The sequence below is a fragment of the Drosophila guanche genome, unplaced genomic scaffold (assembly GCF_900245975.1).
Source record: "Drosophila guanche unplaced genomic scaffold, DGUA_6, whole genome shotgun sequence".
NCBI lineage: Eukaryota > Metazoa > Arthropoda > Insecta > Diptera > Drosophilidae > Drosophila > Drosophila guanche.
The window spans coordinates 2,215,836-2,235,598 of NW_022995752.1; the positions used below are offsets into that span (position 1 = coordinate 2,215,836).

Here is a 19,763-nt window from a genome sequence, read left to right on the forward strand (position 1 = left end):
TCACAGTACCAGCATTATGCTGGCCCATACAAATTATGCATGTCTACTGCAGGGCAGTTTGAAATTTAAACTGAAAATAAAAAAGTATAAAAAGAGCTGGTAGTTGAATTAAGAATGCATTTGGAATCCATTATTGCCAAAAGTGCACAAATAATAAATAATAATTTTATTAATATTAGTAAAATGATTTAATTTTTCAAAGAGTCATGGGAGAAGTATTTTTTTTTTGACTCCGTCGATCTATTTCGACTCTCTTTTACGTGATTGCGCATAGTTGTTTCTTCCATGTTTCACTCTTCACTGCAGGCATAATTGTTAGCTTATTTATCGATATATCGATAAGAATCTGTGGTTTTCGTGTTGTGTGCTGGATACAAAAAACGAAAACGCAAAAGACAATGCCTGGAGCAGTTTTTTTATATGAAGGAATTTTTATTTTCCGCGGTGCTGTCTACTCGGCTTCAAGTTTGACAGGAAATTTTATTTTCCGCGGTGCTGGATACCCGGCTTTAAAAGAGAGATACAATTCCCTAAGGAAAAGAGAGAAACTCCTTGAGGGACATTTGAAAAACATTTGGATACCCTATAATTTTGAATATACCGTATAAATGGAATATAATAGAAGGATGAAATTCATATTCCATTATATACCGATATACCTTAAATATACAATGAACTACTCAATTTCGTAGTCAAAATATTCCTTAATTGGTCACCCTGGTAACCAGACACTGCAAAATGAAAAATTCGGAGTATAAGCCCGTTTGCATGCATTAGATATGTATAAGGTGTGGCAGCGCTGGCGGATAATTTTTTCAACGATTCGGCTACTCCACTGCTGCGATTTTAAAATGAAAAAGAGTGAATGAAGAAAGTCAATCTCATACAGAAGCATTTAGCATGCACCATCGTACTCATTTATGCACACTTGTCCCTTTTAGGCTGAAATATTGGCATCGGTGCAGTCAAATTTTTGTTCATTTTTCCAGATGGAAATGCGAAGCGAGCTTCAAAGATTACAGCCACAATCCTATTAGGCTGCCGCCATCAGTCCTCCACCCGGCGCCACCTCAGCACACGCATAAATTGCTTTCTGTTGCCGTTCGTTATGTTTGCCTATCTATCTTGTCACTTGCACTTTGCCTCCAGGACGGACGCCCCCACACCACTCACACACAATTCTAATAAGCCTCGGAGCCCCATACACCACCACGCCCCACCTCCACAAGTGCGTCTGTGTGAATGGGACACAAATCAAAAGCATTTTTGTCATGCTCGTCCAGCATTTGGGGGGCTTCGGCTTCGGCTTCTGCATGGAACGTGGACAGCAGCAGCAGCAGCAATCCTGTGCGAGGCATGTGAAAATAATACGCACCGCAGGCGCACTGCAGTTGATATTTTTCCATTCTTTCGCTTACCAGTTCTCTAACCGCTCCCCGAGTACTTATGACAATTGCATAATTTCGAGAATTTTCCTAATTAAGTTTCCCCGGGAAAAAGTTTTAATTGGCTCGTTCGTTTCGCTTGCTGGGCTTAAAGCAACCGAAATGGAATGGATGTGGAAGCGGCAGCGGCAGCGATGGTGTCAAACGGCATTCTCAATCAATGCTGCTGCAAGTAGAATATAGCATCCATTCAGCCATCAGCAGCAGGGACAGTGAACAGGACCTGGCAACAGCACTGAAACTCGATTTGTCAAGCATATAAAATGCAAAGCGGAAGCGACTTTTACGAATAGATTACAGCCCTACTTATAAATGTGCGTCCCATCGCAGCCGCCTGCGTGTCTGCTGCGACTGTTGCATATTGCAGTGCGTGCGAAGCCTTTATTGTCCTGGCTGCTGTTTATGCTGAATGCAAATGGATCCAACCTACATACGGGAGAGCAGCGTGTGCCAGACAATGTCAGGGGAATCCGCATCGGATGGTGGATGACGGATGGCGGATGGAAGGAGGGGGCGTTTCCAACTCTAACGTGTACTTAGTCCTCCCTTAAGCGGTGTCACTGTGTCGTCCGTCAGGTGGAGTAGACAGCGACATCTTTGCGAATCGTTCGTTATCATTGCACCAAAGTGCCGAGAGTCAAGAAACGAAAGTTAAGAAATAGTAGCACTGCAGATGCCCTGCACAAGCAGCTGCAGAAGTCTAATCTGTATACGAGTCCCTGCCATGGGAACAACATCTTTGGAAAACACCTCTCTCTCATGTTCATGTTCTTGTTCATAAAATGTATTTATATGCTCCACAACTAAGCAAAGATAACAGGCAGAGAGGCCACCCACAGTGGCCGCCGTTTCTGCCAGATGGTTAACCACAAGTGAGGCCGGGAGTTGGAACAGCTCGTGGCTCTTAAGAGGACATGGGGGAGTGACAGGGACAAGCAAGCAAGCAGCGAGTTGAAATGTTTCACATTCCTCGTGCATGTATGGGTGGGAACTACCCCGAAAGTTGGACAAGTGTGGAAAGGGGTTGGGGATGGATGTGGTGTGTCTGTAGCAATCATTAGTACTTTATGTCTTTTCAATATAATTCCCAAACCCCTTAGCTACACCTGTCTAAGCGGGAAGCGAAGGCAGGGGGAACTGCCCTACTACCCTCCGATTTAATGAGACCCATTGGAGGACGTACCGATTGAATTGTTTGCCGCAAGTTGGACAAACTCAATTAAAATTTCGGCTGTCCACTCCGATGGCGATAAAGAAGGAACAGCAACTGTCACACTCTGGCCAGGTGTTCGCAGGTAGCGCAGGGAGTACGTGCCACGGGACTCCACTCAAACTGCAGGCTGCACTCATTCGTTGTGCGCTCGGAAAGTCACTCCGTTCGGAGGGGTTCCATTTCGTTTCGTTCGTGCGCCTTGGTGTATGCAACACGAGACACTCAGTCCGTGCCATTCCGTTTTGTTCCGCTTTGTGGCAGCTGGAGTATGCAACACAAGGCAGTCGCTTGTCGCAGGCAGCGGCAGCAGTTGCATTCTTCATCCAGCCGGCCAGCCATCCAGCGGGACCAGCAGGAGTCTTGGAGCCAGTTTCTAGGAGGGACAAGCACATCGCTCGCATTCCACATTCGCATTCATTCGACGCATTCGTACGCGAACCTAGTCGTCGCTGGGAGCACCATCAACCATCAACCGTCGGCTATTTGACTTCTTTGTTTAGTGGTGCGTGTGTCTTCAGTAGTGGCTGCCTCTCGCTTCCGCTGCGAGCCGCTTTTCGTAATTGAAACGCGAACGCCGAGAGGCAGCGGCGACATAATTAAATTAAAATTTACCCGCAACACACTCGCCCTCACACACAGAGAACCTGCCGAGAACCATCGATAGACGAGCGAGCCAACTAATCACATTACCAGCCATCAGCCATCACCGTCAGCAGAAGGCAGAGGCAGCAGACATCAGACAGTAGACGGCAGACAGCAGAAAGCAGCAGGCAGCGACATTGGAGGGCCATAACCAGTCGACCGCCGAATCGCAGACCCGCAAGACATTCGAGTTCTCAGTTTGTGCACTGCATACTTTTTGGCGCGCTCGCCAATTCAAACAACAAAATACACCAATACACCACACACGAATCCGTTGGTCATCCATTGAAGTTTGGCCACTGAAGTCGTCCGTCGTCGTCCATTTTGCGCCCAGCGAAGCGACCGAATTCATCAACTTTTGCGTCTGGTGAGTGTTTAGTAGATATCAAAGACAAAAGAATGCCCTAAATAAAATTAGAAGTGAGCACAGGTGGAGCTGGGGTGTATCTATGGTGTAGAAATTTAAGAAAAGAGCACCCCTCTGTTGGTTTCATTACAAATACTTTAACAAACCTAAGTGTGTCAAGTGCAGAATATTAGTCAATTAAATTTCTTATAAAAATACAATGATTCCGTTTCATGAAAATACGAGAATGAGTTCAGTGTCTAGACCCAGCCCCGACTGACTAAAAACAAACAAACAGAAGACACAACACACCTCTACATACTATCTCTGTTTTGGATAATCTTGATTCATATATAAATTGGCTTCCCAAAGATAAGATAGCAGCCGCTAGAAGTTACGAGTAGCTACGATAAGATACTGTGGGAGCTTTCGTGGGAGAAAGAGGGGCGCCATATGACGACGCTATAGATACCTCATAGCACATCAGTGTACATATATGTCATATGAGGTGTGATGGCTAGCCTTCTGATTTTTAAGAGTCTCTCATTCATGTTTTCCCATACACATTAAATCCGCATTCAGATCCTCATTTGCGTATTTATCGCCATCAACAACTACGTCCATCATAAACATTTCAATTTCCACTATAAAATGACAGTTTGTGGGGCCTTTTTGCAGCTCCACTTGAGTGGTTTTCAGTGTTGGAAATTTAATTCTTTGCTGCCACCGCTGTCCACTCTTCGATTGTCCATCACAGCATCCGCATTCCCATTCACATTCACATCCTCATGGCATAATTCTGTTTAACAATATCTCCGTTCGGCATGTAAAACCGCATTTAATGCCATTTTCAATTTTCATTCTCATTTCCTGCCTTTGTTGGCTATAAATTTCACAAATTGAAAACGATAATGTAGTTGGGTGGACAGGATGACTACAGGAATAAGGCAGGAAATATTCTGCCTGCGGCTGCCTTTGTCTTGTCCCATGCTCAATGTTCAATGTTCAATGTTCAGTGTTCGGGGCAAGTGAACTGAAATTGTCATACAGAGAGCAGAGGCTCGACGAACTCATCCACACACACCCACACCCACACCCACACACATACTATAATCATTCCAGTCCTGACACGACCCCGAATGTCACCCCATTATCCGTGGCCATCAATTTCCATGACCCCCCTTTTCACATCTCAATCCCCATCTCAATCCAGTCCCAGAATGAGAGCATCTGCGGTTAATGTGCGACAATTGTTCGATTCCCGTTGCCTCTGTCTGCCACTGCAATTTACTGCTATAATTATTATCCTATATTTCTTTTTTTATTCCCTTCACTTTTTACTCACGTCCAGCGCCAATTATGATCACGCCATTCATTTTGTTTTACATTCATTTGCACCCGGATAGCGGGCATGATGATTTTCAGCAGCGCAGGGAAAGTAGATTCAGCGATTCCATCTCTGACAATTAACACATTCTCTTTAAAGGGTATCCCAACCTTTGAAACCTGAGGTTAGCCTCTGCTTCCTGTTTTTTCATCCATTTAAAAATCCATTTTGTTAAATGCGTTTCCATTTGCCTTTCCCTTTTCTCTGTAATTATTCGCATGCATTTAACAAATCCCTTTTTTGTTTGTCTTCTAAATTGAATGATCGAACTCCAATGTGCATTAACTACATATGTACATACGTGGTGCATATGTACATATTTTCGCTATTTGCATTCCACATTCCACATATCCCATACTCCATTGCCTCCCTGAATCACATCCGAATCACATCGCTCACAATTCGCATTTGTCGCGCTTCAATTATAGGGCAATATATTTGCATACCAACGCACAGGGCATACAGGCAGGAGAAGGGTTATGAATGTAGGTGGGGGTTACGTGTTTGCCTACGTGCCGTTCGAAGGATATTCCTTTAGGTTCGAGGCCCAATGCATTCCGCACTGGCGTCCGTCCATTGTCCATGTTTAAGCACGGACTACGGAATTATAAATTGTTCATTTCATATTTAATTAAATGCGCAGGCTGGCTATTTTTTTTCTTTATTTGTATTCGCTTTTCTTTTTTTATTTTGGTTGCACAACAAACAATAATTGATGGGATTTTAGATGTGGATTCGCTCGGGGATTCGGACACCGAAATAAACCATACAGAATTCTCATTGGGGCTACGCATTTCATGGTTCATTCCACTTTAATTTCAACTAATTATGTATATGAATCGCTTAAGCCTTAAAGCTCTTGCCATGCAGCCACACAGTTTTCTACGGATAAAGTAATCCCATCTCATCCCTGTTTGAATATTGTATGGACATCCTCTGGCAACTGCAATTTGCATCCATCTCTGGGTAACGACTCTACAGCTGCAGAATCTCTTCCAAAAGAAGTTGAACAAAAACGTATACATAATTTAATAGAATATTATTTTGTGCTGAGACGGCACTCGGCAGATGGCCAATGGCCAGGCAGGCAACAATAATGCATAGATAATGCAGCCCCAACATTTTCCAAGCCCGCTCCGGCTCTCCCTCCCCCACTGAAGAGATAAAAAAAGGAATTTCCTTGGGCTCCCTGCATCAACAAATTATAATTGTGGTGGATCCAACGTGGAGGAGAGAGCACCGCCAGAATGGAGGTACGGCTGCTGGCCAGTGGGTGGCTCATTTTTAGCGTGCGTTTGCGAAACTCATAAAAGAGAGCACCACTTGCAGCTGGACCCCCTTGGTCACTCCCACTCTCCTTTGTCGTTGAGTGGTGGACAAGTTGACGTTTTCTGGACCTGTTTCTTGCTCCCAATTCCTGACTGCCCCGCTCCCACCCCACTCACTCTCTCTCTTTCACTGGAGGGAAAGTATGTTAATAAAAATTTTAATTTATCGCAGAGCATGAAAAGTGGTAAAGTGCTGGACAGGCACAGGCCTCCCCGTTTCCCTGTGCTCAGCCATGGAGCCGTTAAGTATGCAACGATATTTTCATATTTTTGTATTTCTTGCGTGCTTCAACACGCACAAAACGCGTTCGCTGCCATCGTAGGAGAGCTGAATGGGCTGCCCCCTCCGCCCTCATCCCTTGCTTTTCCTCTGGCCGTTCTGTTCTCGATGTCGACGGTGTCAGTGACGCCCTCGTCCACTCAGAGAACACCCCACCCTCTCCATACCCACCACCTCCTCGATAATAGTTTCAAGAGTTTTCGGCCAAGCAAAATACTCGTAGAAATGCACGCCATGTGCCGGCTGCAGATTCCCCAGATCCCCCAGATCCCTCCCCCTGCCACTGCCACTGGCAACGCGAGACGAGGCAGGCGTCCACTTCAAAGTTCGATTTTCTGTATTGAAAATTGGCGTGCATTAGTTTCAGACTTGCCAAAGAGCTGGGCGCGAGCAGGGGAATCACCAGAGGAGGGAGAGTGGTTGGTTCCATGATGAAGAGCCGAGCGTGCGGCTGTTGCGACTTTGTGTGTTTTTTATACCTTTTGGCCTGGCTTTAATTAGTGGCAGTGGCAATGGCTTAGTGGTTGAATAGCTCTGCGTTTGGCAAGAAACCAAACCAATCAAAAGCTCTTTAAGGTTTTCCTTTGGAACAAAGGAAATGCAGGGAATGCCTTTGGTAAATGAGGAAATACAAATCCAAGAGATAGCTACGTTCGGTGATGCATTCAATCTGTAAGGGATTTATCTTAATTAAAACCTTTAAATGTTCTAGCAGTTCTGTCATTTCTTATCAATTTTCCCCAGCCTGAATAGTCGGCTCCCTCAAATGGCCTCTTCCATCTGGCTAAATCCGCAACGCATTGTGTGAGACTTTCCCCTCTATAAAAATAAAACTCCACTCAGAACAGAGAGTCGCAGCGGAGCTTAAGCGTGTGATGTGTGTGTACCCTCGCACTCGTAAAACTCTAAAATTGTAATTCTGTAAAATACATGCGAGTATCATGATGATGCGCAGGCCATAAATTACGGTGGGGCTAATAAACTTGTACATGAGAGTACTCGTATAATAGTTTGTCTGGTTGGTTGGTCTGTCGCATTATAAATAAAAGGCAAACAAACACACACACAACACAACACCCGCGGAGCCTCCACCGAAACCACTCACTCCCTACCACCCTCAACAATGGTTGGCTGCTGCCCCCATCAGGATCCACAAATGCGACTCTAAGCGGAAGTGCAGGCACAAAATTTGCTCCCTCCTTCCGGTTTCCGTGCAGTGTCGGTCGCTCGGTCTGTCCTTCGCGCTTTGTCCCCATGTGCTTCCCCCTCTCTCCCACTATGTCTGCTTCCATGTGCATCGTAGCAGAAGTTTGATAAATTAAATTTTACTACCCCAAACTCGTATCGCGACATTTTATGGTTTACTTTTCTTTTATACATTTTTCCTTTTTTTTTTACCAACTATTAGAAAATGTAATAATAAAATATTTAATGGCCACCTCTTTGACCAGCCACCAGTAACGAGAGGAGCCCAGGAGCCGGTGACCAAGGACCCAGAAACCGGGTGGCCAAAAGCAAACAGAAGTGTCTGCCCCTCTGTCTGTTGGTATCTCTGTCCGTCTGTCCGTGTCTCCCTGTCCGTTTCTGTCTCTCTGTCTGTCTCTGTCGTTGAATTCTCTCAATAAATGCAGAATGAACGGCGAAGGGTTTTATTTTTCTTTCGCTTTCGGAGGGGGCATTCAGTTATCCGAGAATTTCTCTTGAAGGTGAAATAATTTGCGACTCTTTCAAGCTGTTTATTTGGTATGAAAACTCTGGCCATAAAGACGTTGCGCTTCGGGTCTTGTTAGCAATACAAATATTTGTCTTGTGTCAGTTGATACCAGAAGAGGAGTTGGGCAGTGGGCAGTGGGCAGTGGGCAGTGCTGGATCTTTATGACAAGTTTGACAATGCCATTCGGCTATAGCTGTGTATAGGTTTATGTATGATATTTACCACCTATACGAACTTCGAACCCCAGAGGCCCAACTTTTATTTAGTGTCTAAAGGAGATCCTTTGGTCTCCTTAAACTTTATTGTTGTTTACCTTGCAAAGATCCACCAAGTAAATAAAAGTAGGCAAAGCTCCTGTTTTTTCTTAGTTTGGCTCTAATTAAAACCATAAATTACGTGCGGCTGCAAGTCCGTTTTCATTTGCTTGGCTTTTGGCTCAACTGAATTTTTAATTGCTATTTGTGGAACATATTAAAAGGCTACACCAACAAACATCCCACCTACAACAAGCAAAATGATAGCCTCCTCCCCCATCCGAAGCAAAGGTGCAAAATGGTAAAAAATAACGCCATAATTTAGCTTCAACGCCTTTCGAAGTGGGCCAAAATATATAATCAGGGGGCGTGGCCTTCGAACATGGCAAGCGGAAAAAGCCCAGAAAATTGCAACGAATAAAAGTTGCAGTAGAAAAAAAAACGACGACGAAGTAGAAATGATTGTAAATATAAAAAAAGCAAAAAAAAGAGCGCAAAAAGAAAATTCGCTTGCAAAATTATACGGAAGCACACACACATTCGAGCAATTTTCAATGTATCTATGTGTGAGTTTGTGAGTGTGTGTGTGTGTGTGTGTGTGGAGACAGGTGTCATGGTGAGTGTGTGTGTGTGTGTGTGGCATTTTCTGGTCTACAGATAATTTCTTTGCCTTTTTCCCACATTGCAGCAACGAGCATTTTTTCCAATGTATTTTTCGCAAAGTTTCCGGTACGCTCGGCAGCAAATTTATTGAACCATGAAATGTTTGTGTACGTGTCCCGGGCGCAGGGATAGAAAACCTGACAAGTGGGATTGTTGTGGGGATTGTGGAGGCTGCTGCCATGGAACACCTACCCGGGAGAAGGGCAGGAAGTAGGGGGGGCCAGCCATGTCTGCTGAGGCACGGCAATGGTTTTTTGGTTACGCTGTTGCATCGCACCCGTCTATACCCTGACGAATGATGGACTTAAAGGGCAGAGTCTTGGCTTATTCCTATATTAATAATTATATCAACTACCGTAATTGAAACACTGAAGTCAACAGAAAAGAGAAAACAAACATTCATTACATTAGCTAGTAAACTGAGAATAAGCTCAAAGAAACTAAATTAATTTTTAGATAAATCTTGCAATTTCATGAAGGTACATACAGGATATCCCCAAAACTACCCACACACACAGACTCCCCTCGCACACATTCAGTTTTCACTTGTTAGTTGTTGTCTTATTGCTTATTTGCCAAACTTCTGATCCCTACCTCCGCTCCATTCTCCTTCCGGTGGATCGTGTGCAAACTTTGCATTACTTTTGCTCTGCCACACTTTTTGCACACAAACAACCCCACATCGCCCCTCCAATCCGATTGCCCTCCACCCGACTGTGACGCGTAACTGCTTTGTTTTTGCTTTTGCAAAATATTTAGTTGAACTTTTTATTTAACGCATCAATGGATGCCATTTGGCTTCGGTTTGGCTTTAGCTTCGCATTCTGCTGCCACTCCTGGCACCTCTTTTACCCTCCTTTTGGCTTCCTTACGCTCCTTCTTATGTTCATTTCGATTGGAAAAACCAAAAGGGGTCGTCGATCTGCTGCCATTACGGTTGCTGTTTCTGTTTCTGTTTCTGTTGCTTATTTTTCCCAGTTACTGTTACTGCCACATGCCTCATAATTTTTCATTGCTATCAGAGTTGCTGCTGCTCCTGCTGCTGAATGTTTCTCCCTTTTTGCGCTCCCTATCGTTGGCCATGAAAAATTGATGCCGATTTCGATTTGATTGGATTTCAAATGCTATCGAAGTATATTGAATTGCTTATCCGCACTGCCCCTGCTTTACCGCTGGGGCGTCTCGCTGTCGTGTGTTGCATGGCTGCTGCAATCATGGAGCTGGGACTGTTGCTGGCTCTGACATTGAAACTGTTTTGATTTTATTGGCTATTTAGGTAATTGCTCTAGAAGTTATTTAGCTGCTCAAGGGGTTCCTTCCTGCAGCTAATTAATCTTCTCATTTCAACCTTTTCGTTGCTGCAATGTTGACACTGGAGACTGTTGCTCTTCTCCCCCTCTACATTTTATAATAAATTGCGGTGCACACCTTTCGATTGGATTATTGATGGACGATGTCTGCCTGTCGAGCAGAACACTTTTGTGCCAAGGTGTCGCTCTGCATGACAAGGTGAAATATGTTGATGGACCACTGTCTGTGACATTCATTCGTATTTGAGTGCTTTTTGCATCGTCGAGTTCTTAAATCAGTGCTAAAATGACGCACTCTGGGAGTTTCCCAACCCCATCCCTGCACAATCAACCGCTTAATGTACTCTACCAACCCACAGAAACGCAGCTCTTCAACCACATGCAAAATAAATCACAAAAGTGTACTCCAAACTCCATTCATTAGCGAATCTCTGCTGGAATTTAATTGTGAAAGCCAAGGGGGTCATCCCCTCAATGCACGTTTTATTCTCGATTCGAAACAGGAGTCAGCGCCAGTAATTCAATTAAGCTGCGGGGCACTCGGGGCACTTTTTGGAGTCTCGTTTTTTGTGGCTGGGAGCTCCACTCTCCTCCCGGACTTGTTCACCTATTGATCGCTTATTCAATTATTTGCGTCGTCATTCATCCGTGGGTTCTATTCGATGTTGGCGTAGTGGTATGTAGTTAGGTAGGCCCTGCCATGTTAACAAAAATGCCAGACAAAGGCGCCAGCTAGCAGCTTTCAGCTACCAGCTACCGCCACCCACTGCAGCCCAACGCCCCGAACCATCTGTATAATGCAAGTTGGCATTTCTATGGATGCCGTCGCCTCGACATCGTTTCCGTGGCATTGCTTGGCACTATATCAAACGTTTACCAGGCCCACACCCCCCCTTTGGCATCCCAACGACCCAGCCGACCAGTGCGTTGCGCTTTTGGGCTGTTCCAATTTTCAGCATTTAGCAGCGAGGGAGGAGACGTAGGGAGAACGGAATGAAAGTGGACGGACGCTTGGCCAAGGGCCGACAAAACTGCCGTAAACTAAATTCAATTAGATTTCTTTTTTTCCTTTTTCTGTCTCTCTCACTCACGCTATATCTCTTTCTCTTTTCATCTTTTGGGTCATGTCACAATGGATTTGCATGGCCAGAATGTGTTCGCTTCGTTTTTGAGAATTTTTTGTGCATTTTTCCTGCTACATTTGCAACATGTGTAAAACGGAAAATTGATTTGATTAAATGTTGCACGAGGGCAACAAGTGGACACACCACCCGGTCCCTCTTCGCTTTAGAAATGAATGGCAATATTCTGCCGGAGCTGCTGCTGCTGCTGAGTTAAAGGAGGCATGCCCCGCTCTCGCCATTCCGGATGCTTATGCAATCGTTGCCAATGCATTGTGCGTGACTGCCTGACTGTGAGAGCGCCTGCCTGCCTGAAGGGGCAGAGGGTGGAGTGGGTCGGACGGTCAAGGATTTCGACAAAAATTGTGAATAGCTTTGAGTGTGCCAATCGATGGGCAAAATCAAAGCAAAACTTGGGTACAGTTGTACACAAGAACAACAGTTTAAAGTGAGAGACTTGCCAGAGGTTGCGCAAGCTGCGGAGTTGCCATATGATTGGGGAAGATTAAATCCTAAGCGTATAATTAATCAAAAATTGTGATGACTAAACACTTTAAAAACTATACAGAAATTCGTAGAGATATTTCTGACAATTGAAAAACCCAGCAGGCTCTTCAAATTAAGTGCCAAAATGTGCTAGAAATTTGTTTGCACTAATGTTGACAAGTTCTGCTCTAGAAATACTCTGGCAAACACAATCTGTGGCTCTGTGGCAACTTCCTTTATTTGTTTTCTATGTGCAAAAAAAAATTGAAATTTGAAATTGAATTAAAAATATATTTGGCAGCAGTCTCAGTGCACATTGAAATAAGCTCTCAGTCGAACCCACACACCCACATGCACATACAGTAGAGATTTAAGCCAACAGACAGGGCTACACTCAATTAAAAGTCCACAAAAATGTTTGGCAAGTATCCTTTTATCCCTGTGTACCTGTATTTTGTACCTTTTACTTTTGTGTGCGTGTTTTCCAATAAGAAAACAGTTTTCTATTGGTTTGTGGGTTGTGTATGGTGGGATTTATGGTTGCAGCTTTAAGGAAATTGTATCCGATTTAAGACTAAGCACTGCTTAGAGGAGCAGTCGGGAGCAGACAGGAGACAGCGGACAGACAGACCACTAACTAAATGGCTCTCTGGCTGCGTGTGTGGTGCTGAAGGTATTCTCTCTCTCTCACTCTTGTGCTCGTTTGTGGGTGCGGAGTCGTGTACGTGTTGGTTGGAAAAACACATCCAAATCCGAAAAGTAACCAGAAGAAGCAGCATCAGCAGCGGCAGCGGCAACCGCCACACAGCTGTTTGTTGTACTTTGCTGCATACTTTGCGGCGCACTGAACTATGCAGCCACACACACCACTCACATATCCACGCATAGACCCACACACACATACATACACTGATACTCGTGCAGAATGCAAGCGGCAGACTGCAATGTAATTCATTTTTGACATACGCAGGGCGCAGGGAGCAGTCGGAAGAGCAGAGAGCAAAGAATGAGGAACTCTCTGCAGCTGTGAACACTTTTACATATTTATATACCCTGTAGAAGAAGGAGCACAAGGGTATGCAGAACGTACTCGTGGAAACGTGGGTCAGAAGGTGGAACCATTACGACTATTTCCCTCTATTTTCTGTTCATTGCAAGATACGTTTCTCGCATGTCATCGTTAATGGGTATGCCCCTAGTCGTTGCATCATTTAAAGGCTTTCTGCCTTCTTGTTACAACTTAATACCTTGCCCAATGTTCGCCAGTGTGTGTGCGGTGGCTGTGCGTGTGTCTATGGCTGTGTGGGTGAGGGTTTAACTTTGCATGCAGCAAATAATTAAAGCATAAAAGAAGGCGCCACAGAGCGAGGGAATCTGAAGAGAGTGGGACGGAGGTAGACAGAAGCAGGTCCACCAGCAGCTAGCTGAGCAGCAGACGAAAGCCAAGCATCGGAGCATCACAGGCGTGGAGCATTGGAGCTACGGAGCTACGGGATAGCATGTGTCATCTCATAAAAGCTGCCTGCTGCCGTGCGCCTTGTGTTCATTCCCTTTGATGCTCTTCAAGGAGTAGCGGGGGAGTGGGTGCTGTGGCAGCCACAGCCACAGAAGCAACTCCTTGTTGAATGTGCAAATGAGCTCTCGTCCTGGTTTTGGTGCTGTGGCCAGCTCCTGCTCCTGCTCCAGTTCGGCCTGGCCCTGTTCTTGGGTTCTTGGGTTGCCCGGGTCCATGTTCTTCACTCTAAATTGAATATTTTAATGCAAATTTAATGGAGGTTTTTGTTCTCTGCTGTGTCTCACTCTCCCTCTTCAACTCGACACGTGGCATGCGGCATCCCATTTAATTTTGTCTCAAACTCTATGCCGAGCTCTGTTCCTCTGATGTTGCCTCCGATGCCATGTGATGGCTCCCCTGTGGCACTTTCTCGTGGGATAGTTTGTTTGTTGCACATCTTAGGCGGCAAAGATAATTGTTTCGCCCAGAAAATTTTGATGTTTACTCTGGGAATTTCCTGCACTCATCTGTTATGAAACTCAATTTGAGAACTTTTATTGTTTGCCATTTGCCCAGAGACAGTTTCAGGGGGGTGTTGCCATTTTTTTTTGTCTAGAGATAGTTCCAGGTGGGAGAAAGACTCGTTCTCACTTTATAAGCCAGTTAAATGGTTAGATTAAGTGGCACAGTGACTGCACACTGACCATCCTTCATTCAAGGTTGTTGTGGCCATGGGGCCACTGAGAGTCTCATTAGTCCCAGAATCGTGCCAATTTCTCGCTTCTGTCTTTCCCCGTTTTGTTTGTTTTTCTTTGCACCCAGTGAAGCAGTTAACAGCTATCGCTTTTCCATCTTCTATCTTGCAACGATTCATCATTGTCTCGTCTACTGTGCCCTGTCGATGCTCGGGGATACCTACTATGAGCAATATTCACCTGCACGTTGCAGGCCATCCTCTGCCATTACCAGGCCATTTAGAACCATACCATAGGCCAATGGCGAAGCCAAAGCCAAACAAACACTGTGCCACAGTGCGCCAGAGGCAGAGGGGAGGGAGACACAGTGCTGCTAGTATATATGCTATCTCGATAGATATAGTAACTTGCAACTGGAAACTGAATTGTCACATAAAACGATTTTAATTGCATTTTTGTAGCCTTGTTTTGTTTATCTCCCCCTCTACCAAGTGTCCTGCACTTGGCATCAAAAGCAAACAAATAGCCAGGACAAACTACACAGAGAGGGAGAGGAAGAGCAAGAGAGCTGTACAAACAGAAGGACCAATGATACGACTAAAAAACCCCCTGCCCAATCCTCTCTCCTCGCCCATTTTTCTCGATGTTGTCCCTGGGGTTTGGGTCGTAAATTTAATAGCCTCTGGGCACTCGCTTTGACTTTCGCATCGTTTGATTTATATGATGCCACAAAGAAAATGTTTGGGCCCAAAGTTTTCTTCACTTTAAAGATTCAAACAAGTTGAAGTTCGGCTACGTTCAGCTGTTGCACCTCTCTTCGGACTACCTGGTGCTATAAAATTGTCATTAAGCCCAACACACATGGCCAATGGATGTGAGGCAGAGAGTCCAAGAACCAGGCATAAATCACGCATACGCCGTGTTGTGCGTGCTACTAAAACTGCGGTTCGTTTCGCTCGTAATTGTGTGGCAGGCTGCGTGGGTTCGAGTTGAAGCAGTATGTGTATGGTTATACATGGACTGTATGTCCATGGCATGTGTACATTTTGGAAATTGTTGGCCATAATTTAACGCATTCTAAGCCCGGCTAATAAGCCATAAGGTTTAACCTCCACATCTGGCCCGCGAATAGCATGGAAGAGGACGGAAAACTGATTGAAAACCCACCGAAAACCCCAACGTCATGCCATACTGAATTTTAATTATTTAACTCTGCAAATTGATTTAGCGGATTGTGCGGGTTGGTCTTCCTCAAACGCACTTCATCGTTCATCGCCGAATGGCAACGCCGACTGGCTACAAACTGGCAGCTTGTTTGCGGTTCTTGTTAGTCCGCGGCACAAAGTTTCCCTGCCCCAATGTGGGAGGGGGCTTCTCCCCCATCGTATCTTGTTGTGGTTTTAGTTTTAGTTGTACTTTTAGTTTCGGGATTTGGTCTGCCGCTCAAGTGTCTGTGTCTGTGCCCGCCGAAAAAGGTAACCGAATGAAATGTCGCTAATGACTGGATAAATATTTGTCCTGCTCTATGTTCTGCTCCCTCTCTGTTTGAAATACTATGAGTACTCAGCTGAGTTCTCTCCTCTGAGCACTCCTCTCTTGCTTCTTTGGCACGTGACGAGCTAGAGTTCAAAAGTTTTTGGCACAACTTTTGGTTTATAATTAAATGTGAATGGTTTGCAGATGATTGCGATTTGATTACGCCAAGTGAGGAGAGCAGGGAGACCTTTTCGTGCGGGTGTGCAGCGGTCTAAAGTGATTAGCAATTGAGCTTGAATTTTGATTAGTTGTTGTCCTATTTAACTTTTAACCCTGGGGGCAGACATCAGCATAACCCGAATCCACTGATGACCTCTGCAAATAGTGACCCTTGCCCACGCGAAAACCTTCCTTTCTGTCGTCCAATTAAAGGACTTTCTCCACCGCTTTTCTTATGCTAATTTCGTGTTACACTTTTTTCTTAACGAATTTCCTGAATTTTTCCCGTGAAATTCTAAAGAATTTTCCTCACCTCACGCCAACTTGTTTTTTCTCGGCCAACAATGAAAATATGCCCCAAAGTATTTCGTGTTTGAGCGCAAAGTTTCCGCATTTAAAATTAAGCTAACAAGCTAAAATCGTGTCTGGCACCCAGCGACCCAAAGGCAGCCCAAAGGCTGGCAGGAGGCGGAGTAGGACATTCCTCCGCAGGACATTCCGGCTAATGCCAATTATTGTAACAATATCAAGAGGAGAGTGGGGAATCCTAATGTATACAGAGGACAGCGGATGACAGAGGGGAAATGCCCAAATTGCTGTAAAAATTGCGAGCAACAATTTGCTGCTGCTCCTGCGGATATCTATTAACGAGTACATAAATGGCTGCCAGGATATAACTACATATAAATATATATACTTATGGGTTGTCCTGTGCCCTGTCCTCTGCTGCTGCTCCTGCCGCTAGATCTCAGATTGAGTAACTGTTTTGGCAGCCAGGCAGTTTTCCCTTTCTTTTTTTTTTGTTAAAGACAGAGACTCCAACAACAATCAGTGTGGCAGTGACAGCATAGGACAAAAAGGGAATCACTTTACAATGTCATACATACACTTGGAGAAATGAAGATACGTTTGGAATAGAAGCTTAATTTATGAATCGAAATCCAAAAAATGCATCTAATATTATACAAAACTATGCATTTAAATGTCCTAAGCCGCATAATCATTAAACAATCATTTTTCTCATGGTGTAGCTGTCCCTGTTGGTTTCAGGGCAGCGCCTGTACTTTATGAGACTTTATTCTGGGTTCAGGATGGGTACAGGATGGTTGTGTGGGTGGCAGAGCGAGCACTTCTCTGGGTCGCTGTGGATCTGGGTAGAGTGTCAAAAAACTTGAACGCCTGTTGACACACACGCGAAACACTTGAGCGAAGGACAGGCGGAGGAGCAGTTGCGGATTCTTTGGGTTTGTGGCTGTCGCTTGTAACCGCCAAAAACATTTTGCTAACGATTTATGTCCGTTACATGCTAGCTTCTCTCTCCCTACTCGCCCTCCTTCTTCGTGTTCTGGCAGATAAATTCCTGCTACTTTTTCAGTCGAACAGAGTCTCGGATGTGGACTTCTGTTTCTGGTGCATCGTGGCACATCGCTTAATGGCGCATTGCCATCATATTGGGTTTCAGCACAGGAGGGAAAGGTGAAGGAGCAGGTCTAGTCGATGGAGACAGCGCTACTCGGCGGCAATGGCTCCAAGCAATTAGTTTAGTTTTACGTTCAAGATTTGCCATCGAGGTTAAACGTGGTCTTCCCCCTGTCCGCTGTCCGCTGCCCCGTCGCGGCTGCAGTCTAAGTGGAAACGATGATGTCGGGGATTAGTGGATGCTGCACCAAGTGGCCAGAGCTTGGAGAGGGGATATGGGGATGTGGGCATCCTTTGGCATTTGTTGAGAGGACTCGCAACCACGTTAAGTGGATATTGGAACTAATGATGAAAGGGGAATGCTGTCTATCAATATCTTTGCCACTCCGCCGCACAAACCCTCCTCCTATCTGTGGTTGAGGGGTGGAGAGTATGAAGAGTGTTCTCCCACCTCAAAAGTGGACACTGAAACTAATATCGAAGAGGGGGATTTCATGCACAGCTTTGCCTGGAGAGTTCTCTTCGCTACGCTCATATTTGTGGCACATTCCTGTCTCCTGCCTCCTGTCTTTTCGAATCATTTTTTTTCTGCTACGACAACTTCTAAAAGTTTTAATTAAACCAACTGTAAAGCTTTTACTGCTGCTGGTCAGCGCTGTCAACATATGCAAAGGACATGCCGGCCAGAATAACACTGGATACAGGACACAGTGGACAGAGCAGAGCATACACATGCTCTACACACGCTTTCCGGCACTCTCTCTTGGTGGCGCTTTCGTATTAAATCTGGGCTGTTTTACAACAATTTTTGCCATTAACACATTTGGCCAACAGTGTCACCCCTTACACTCGACTCCACTCGAGTCCTGGAGCTTAAAGCTTCTCTAAAAACACTCACAAACACAGACGGACAGAGGGACAGAGTGCAGGAGGAGGCCGCAGGCGGGCTATGAAGGAGCAACTTTTCGTTGAGGCAGCAGACTGGGTTAAAGCCTAAAATCCTTTAGCATCCTGACAGCTGTGAAAAAAGGGAGGGACACAGATCGGTGCAGGGGTGGAGTTGGAGATGCAAACAATCTACCGAACAGGGGGCAAAGAGAGGGACAATGGACACAGAGAACCTGTGTCAAAGTTATCCAGCGATACGACAAAAAATGATGTATCAAACTGGACAGGACTCGACTCTGTGTTCTAAGGATCAGAGCAGAGCAGGGATAACGGGGGCTGCCTTCGGGTCTGGGGGTCCTTTTTTCGTATTTAAAGTTACACCTACAAAAGCGTCAGCTGTGCATCAGTTTCCAGCTCCCTGGCTGCTTCTCCCTCCTCCATCTGTGGGGTGTCGTGTCGTGTGTTTCTGTCCCAAGTCGCTTCGCTGGGTTTCAGTCTTCCAATCCGCCCATTTGTGGATGCCCCATGTCAAGACCCTCCTTTGAATGTCCTGCCCCTTGTCCCTTCCCCTACTCCGGCAGCTGCTGCTAATGTGTTCCTTTCCTGTAAGCCACTTTATTTTTGCGGCTTTTTATTTGAGTTTTGTATTAGTTTTTGATTGTCTCTCGATGAGTTGCGTTGTGCGATTAGCTTTTTAGGAGAATGTCCCATAGTATCGTATTTAGGGGAACCTCAAAAAAATTTCAAATGTCTGAAACTAGAATCATTTGCTACGAGAATGTACACTTTTCGCTTGCGCTGTTATTTTATAGCATGCGATAAGTGAGCAGAGTTCAGCAGTGTTAACATTATGCATGGTGGTTGGTGTCTTTGCTATGCGATGTTGAGGGAATGTTAGAGGTACATATCGTGTGTTCTGTTGTTTAGTTTACAGAGCTCGAGGTCTAATATTACGCTGTTAATTGTTAACAGTGGAATTCGTGGTGTGATTATTCCAATACCCAAAGGGAATTCAAAGAGTTTCGAGAATCATGCAACATTTTTGAATTTGTTCACAATTTCAAAGATTAAACTCTAATCCCAACTGTTTTGATACAGATTATATTAAAATGTACCCTTCTATGTTGTTAATCTTGTAAATATTTTTCACGTCATTTGTTTTCTGTATTAATTTATCATCTTATAGTCTCCCAAGGAATCCCCTTTATCTCCATCTTTTCTTTACCCCCGAAAAGGTGCCTTAATGTTGGACCAAAGTGTAAACAGCAGGAAAATAATTGTCGGAGGACACGCAAAATGCTCCTTTGTCCGTTTCACGACTCTCCATTTTTTTCGGCGAATATTTATTCAGCAAAGAAACAACTTTAAAAATGTGAAGGAAA

At 44.9% G+C, this 19,763-nt stretch overlaps 2 protein-coding genes across 2 annotated transcripts in view; both read left to right on the plus strand.

Moving 5' to 3' along the window:
• Positions 1–2,667: 2,667 nt before the first annotated feature.
• LOC117587546 lies at positions 2,668–3,437 on the plus strand. Its single transcript, XM_034278352.1, has 2 exons — positions 2,668–3,160; positions 3,298–3,437. Exons 1-2 carry the CDS (start codon positions 2,689–2,691, stop codon positions 3,402–3,404), a joined length of 579 nt encoding a protein of 192 aa, XP_034134243.1. The 5' UTR covers positions 2,668–2,688; the 3' UTR covers positions 3,405–3,437.
• An 8-nt stretch (positions 3,438–3,445) lies between these two features.
• Positions 3,446–19,763, plus strand: part of LOC117587547 (guanine nucleotide-binding protein subunit gamma-e) — a 38,319-nt gene continuing 22,001 nt past the window's right edge. The window contains exons 1-2 of the mRNA XM_034278354.1: positions 3,446–3,577; positions 3,628–3,667. The gene's annotated coding sequence lies outside the window, so the exon portion shown is untranslated. The remainder of the gene's footprint in view (positions 3,578–3,627; positions 3,668–19,763) is intronic.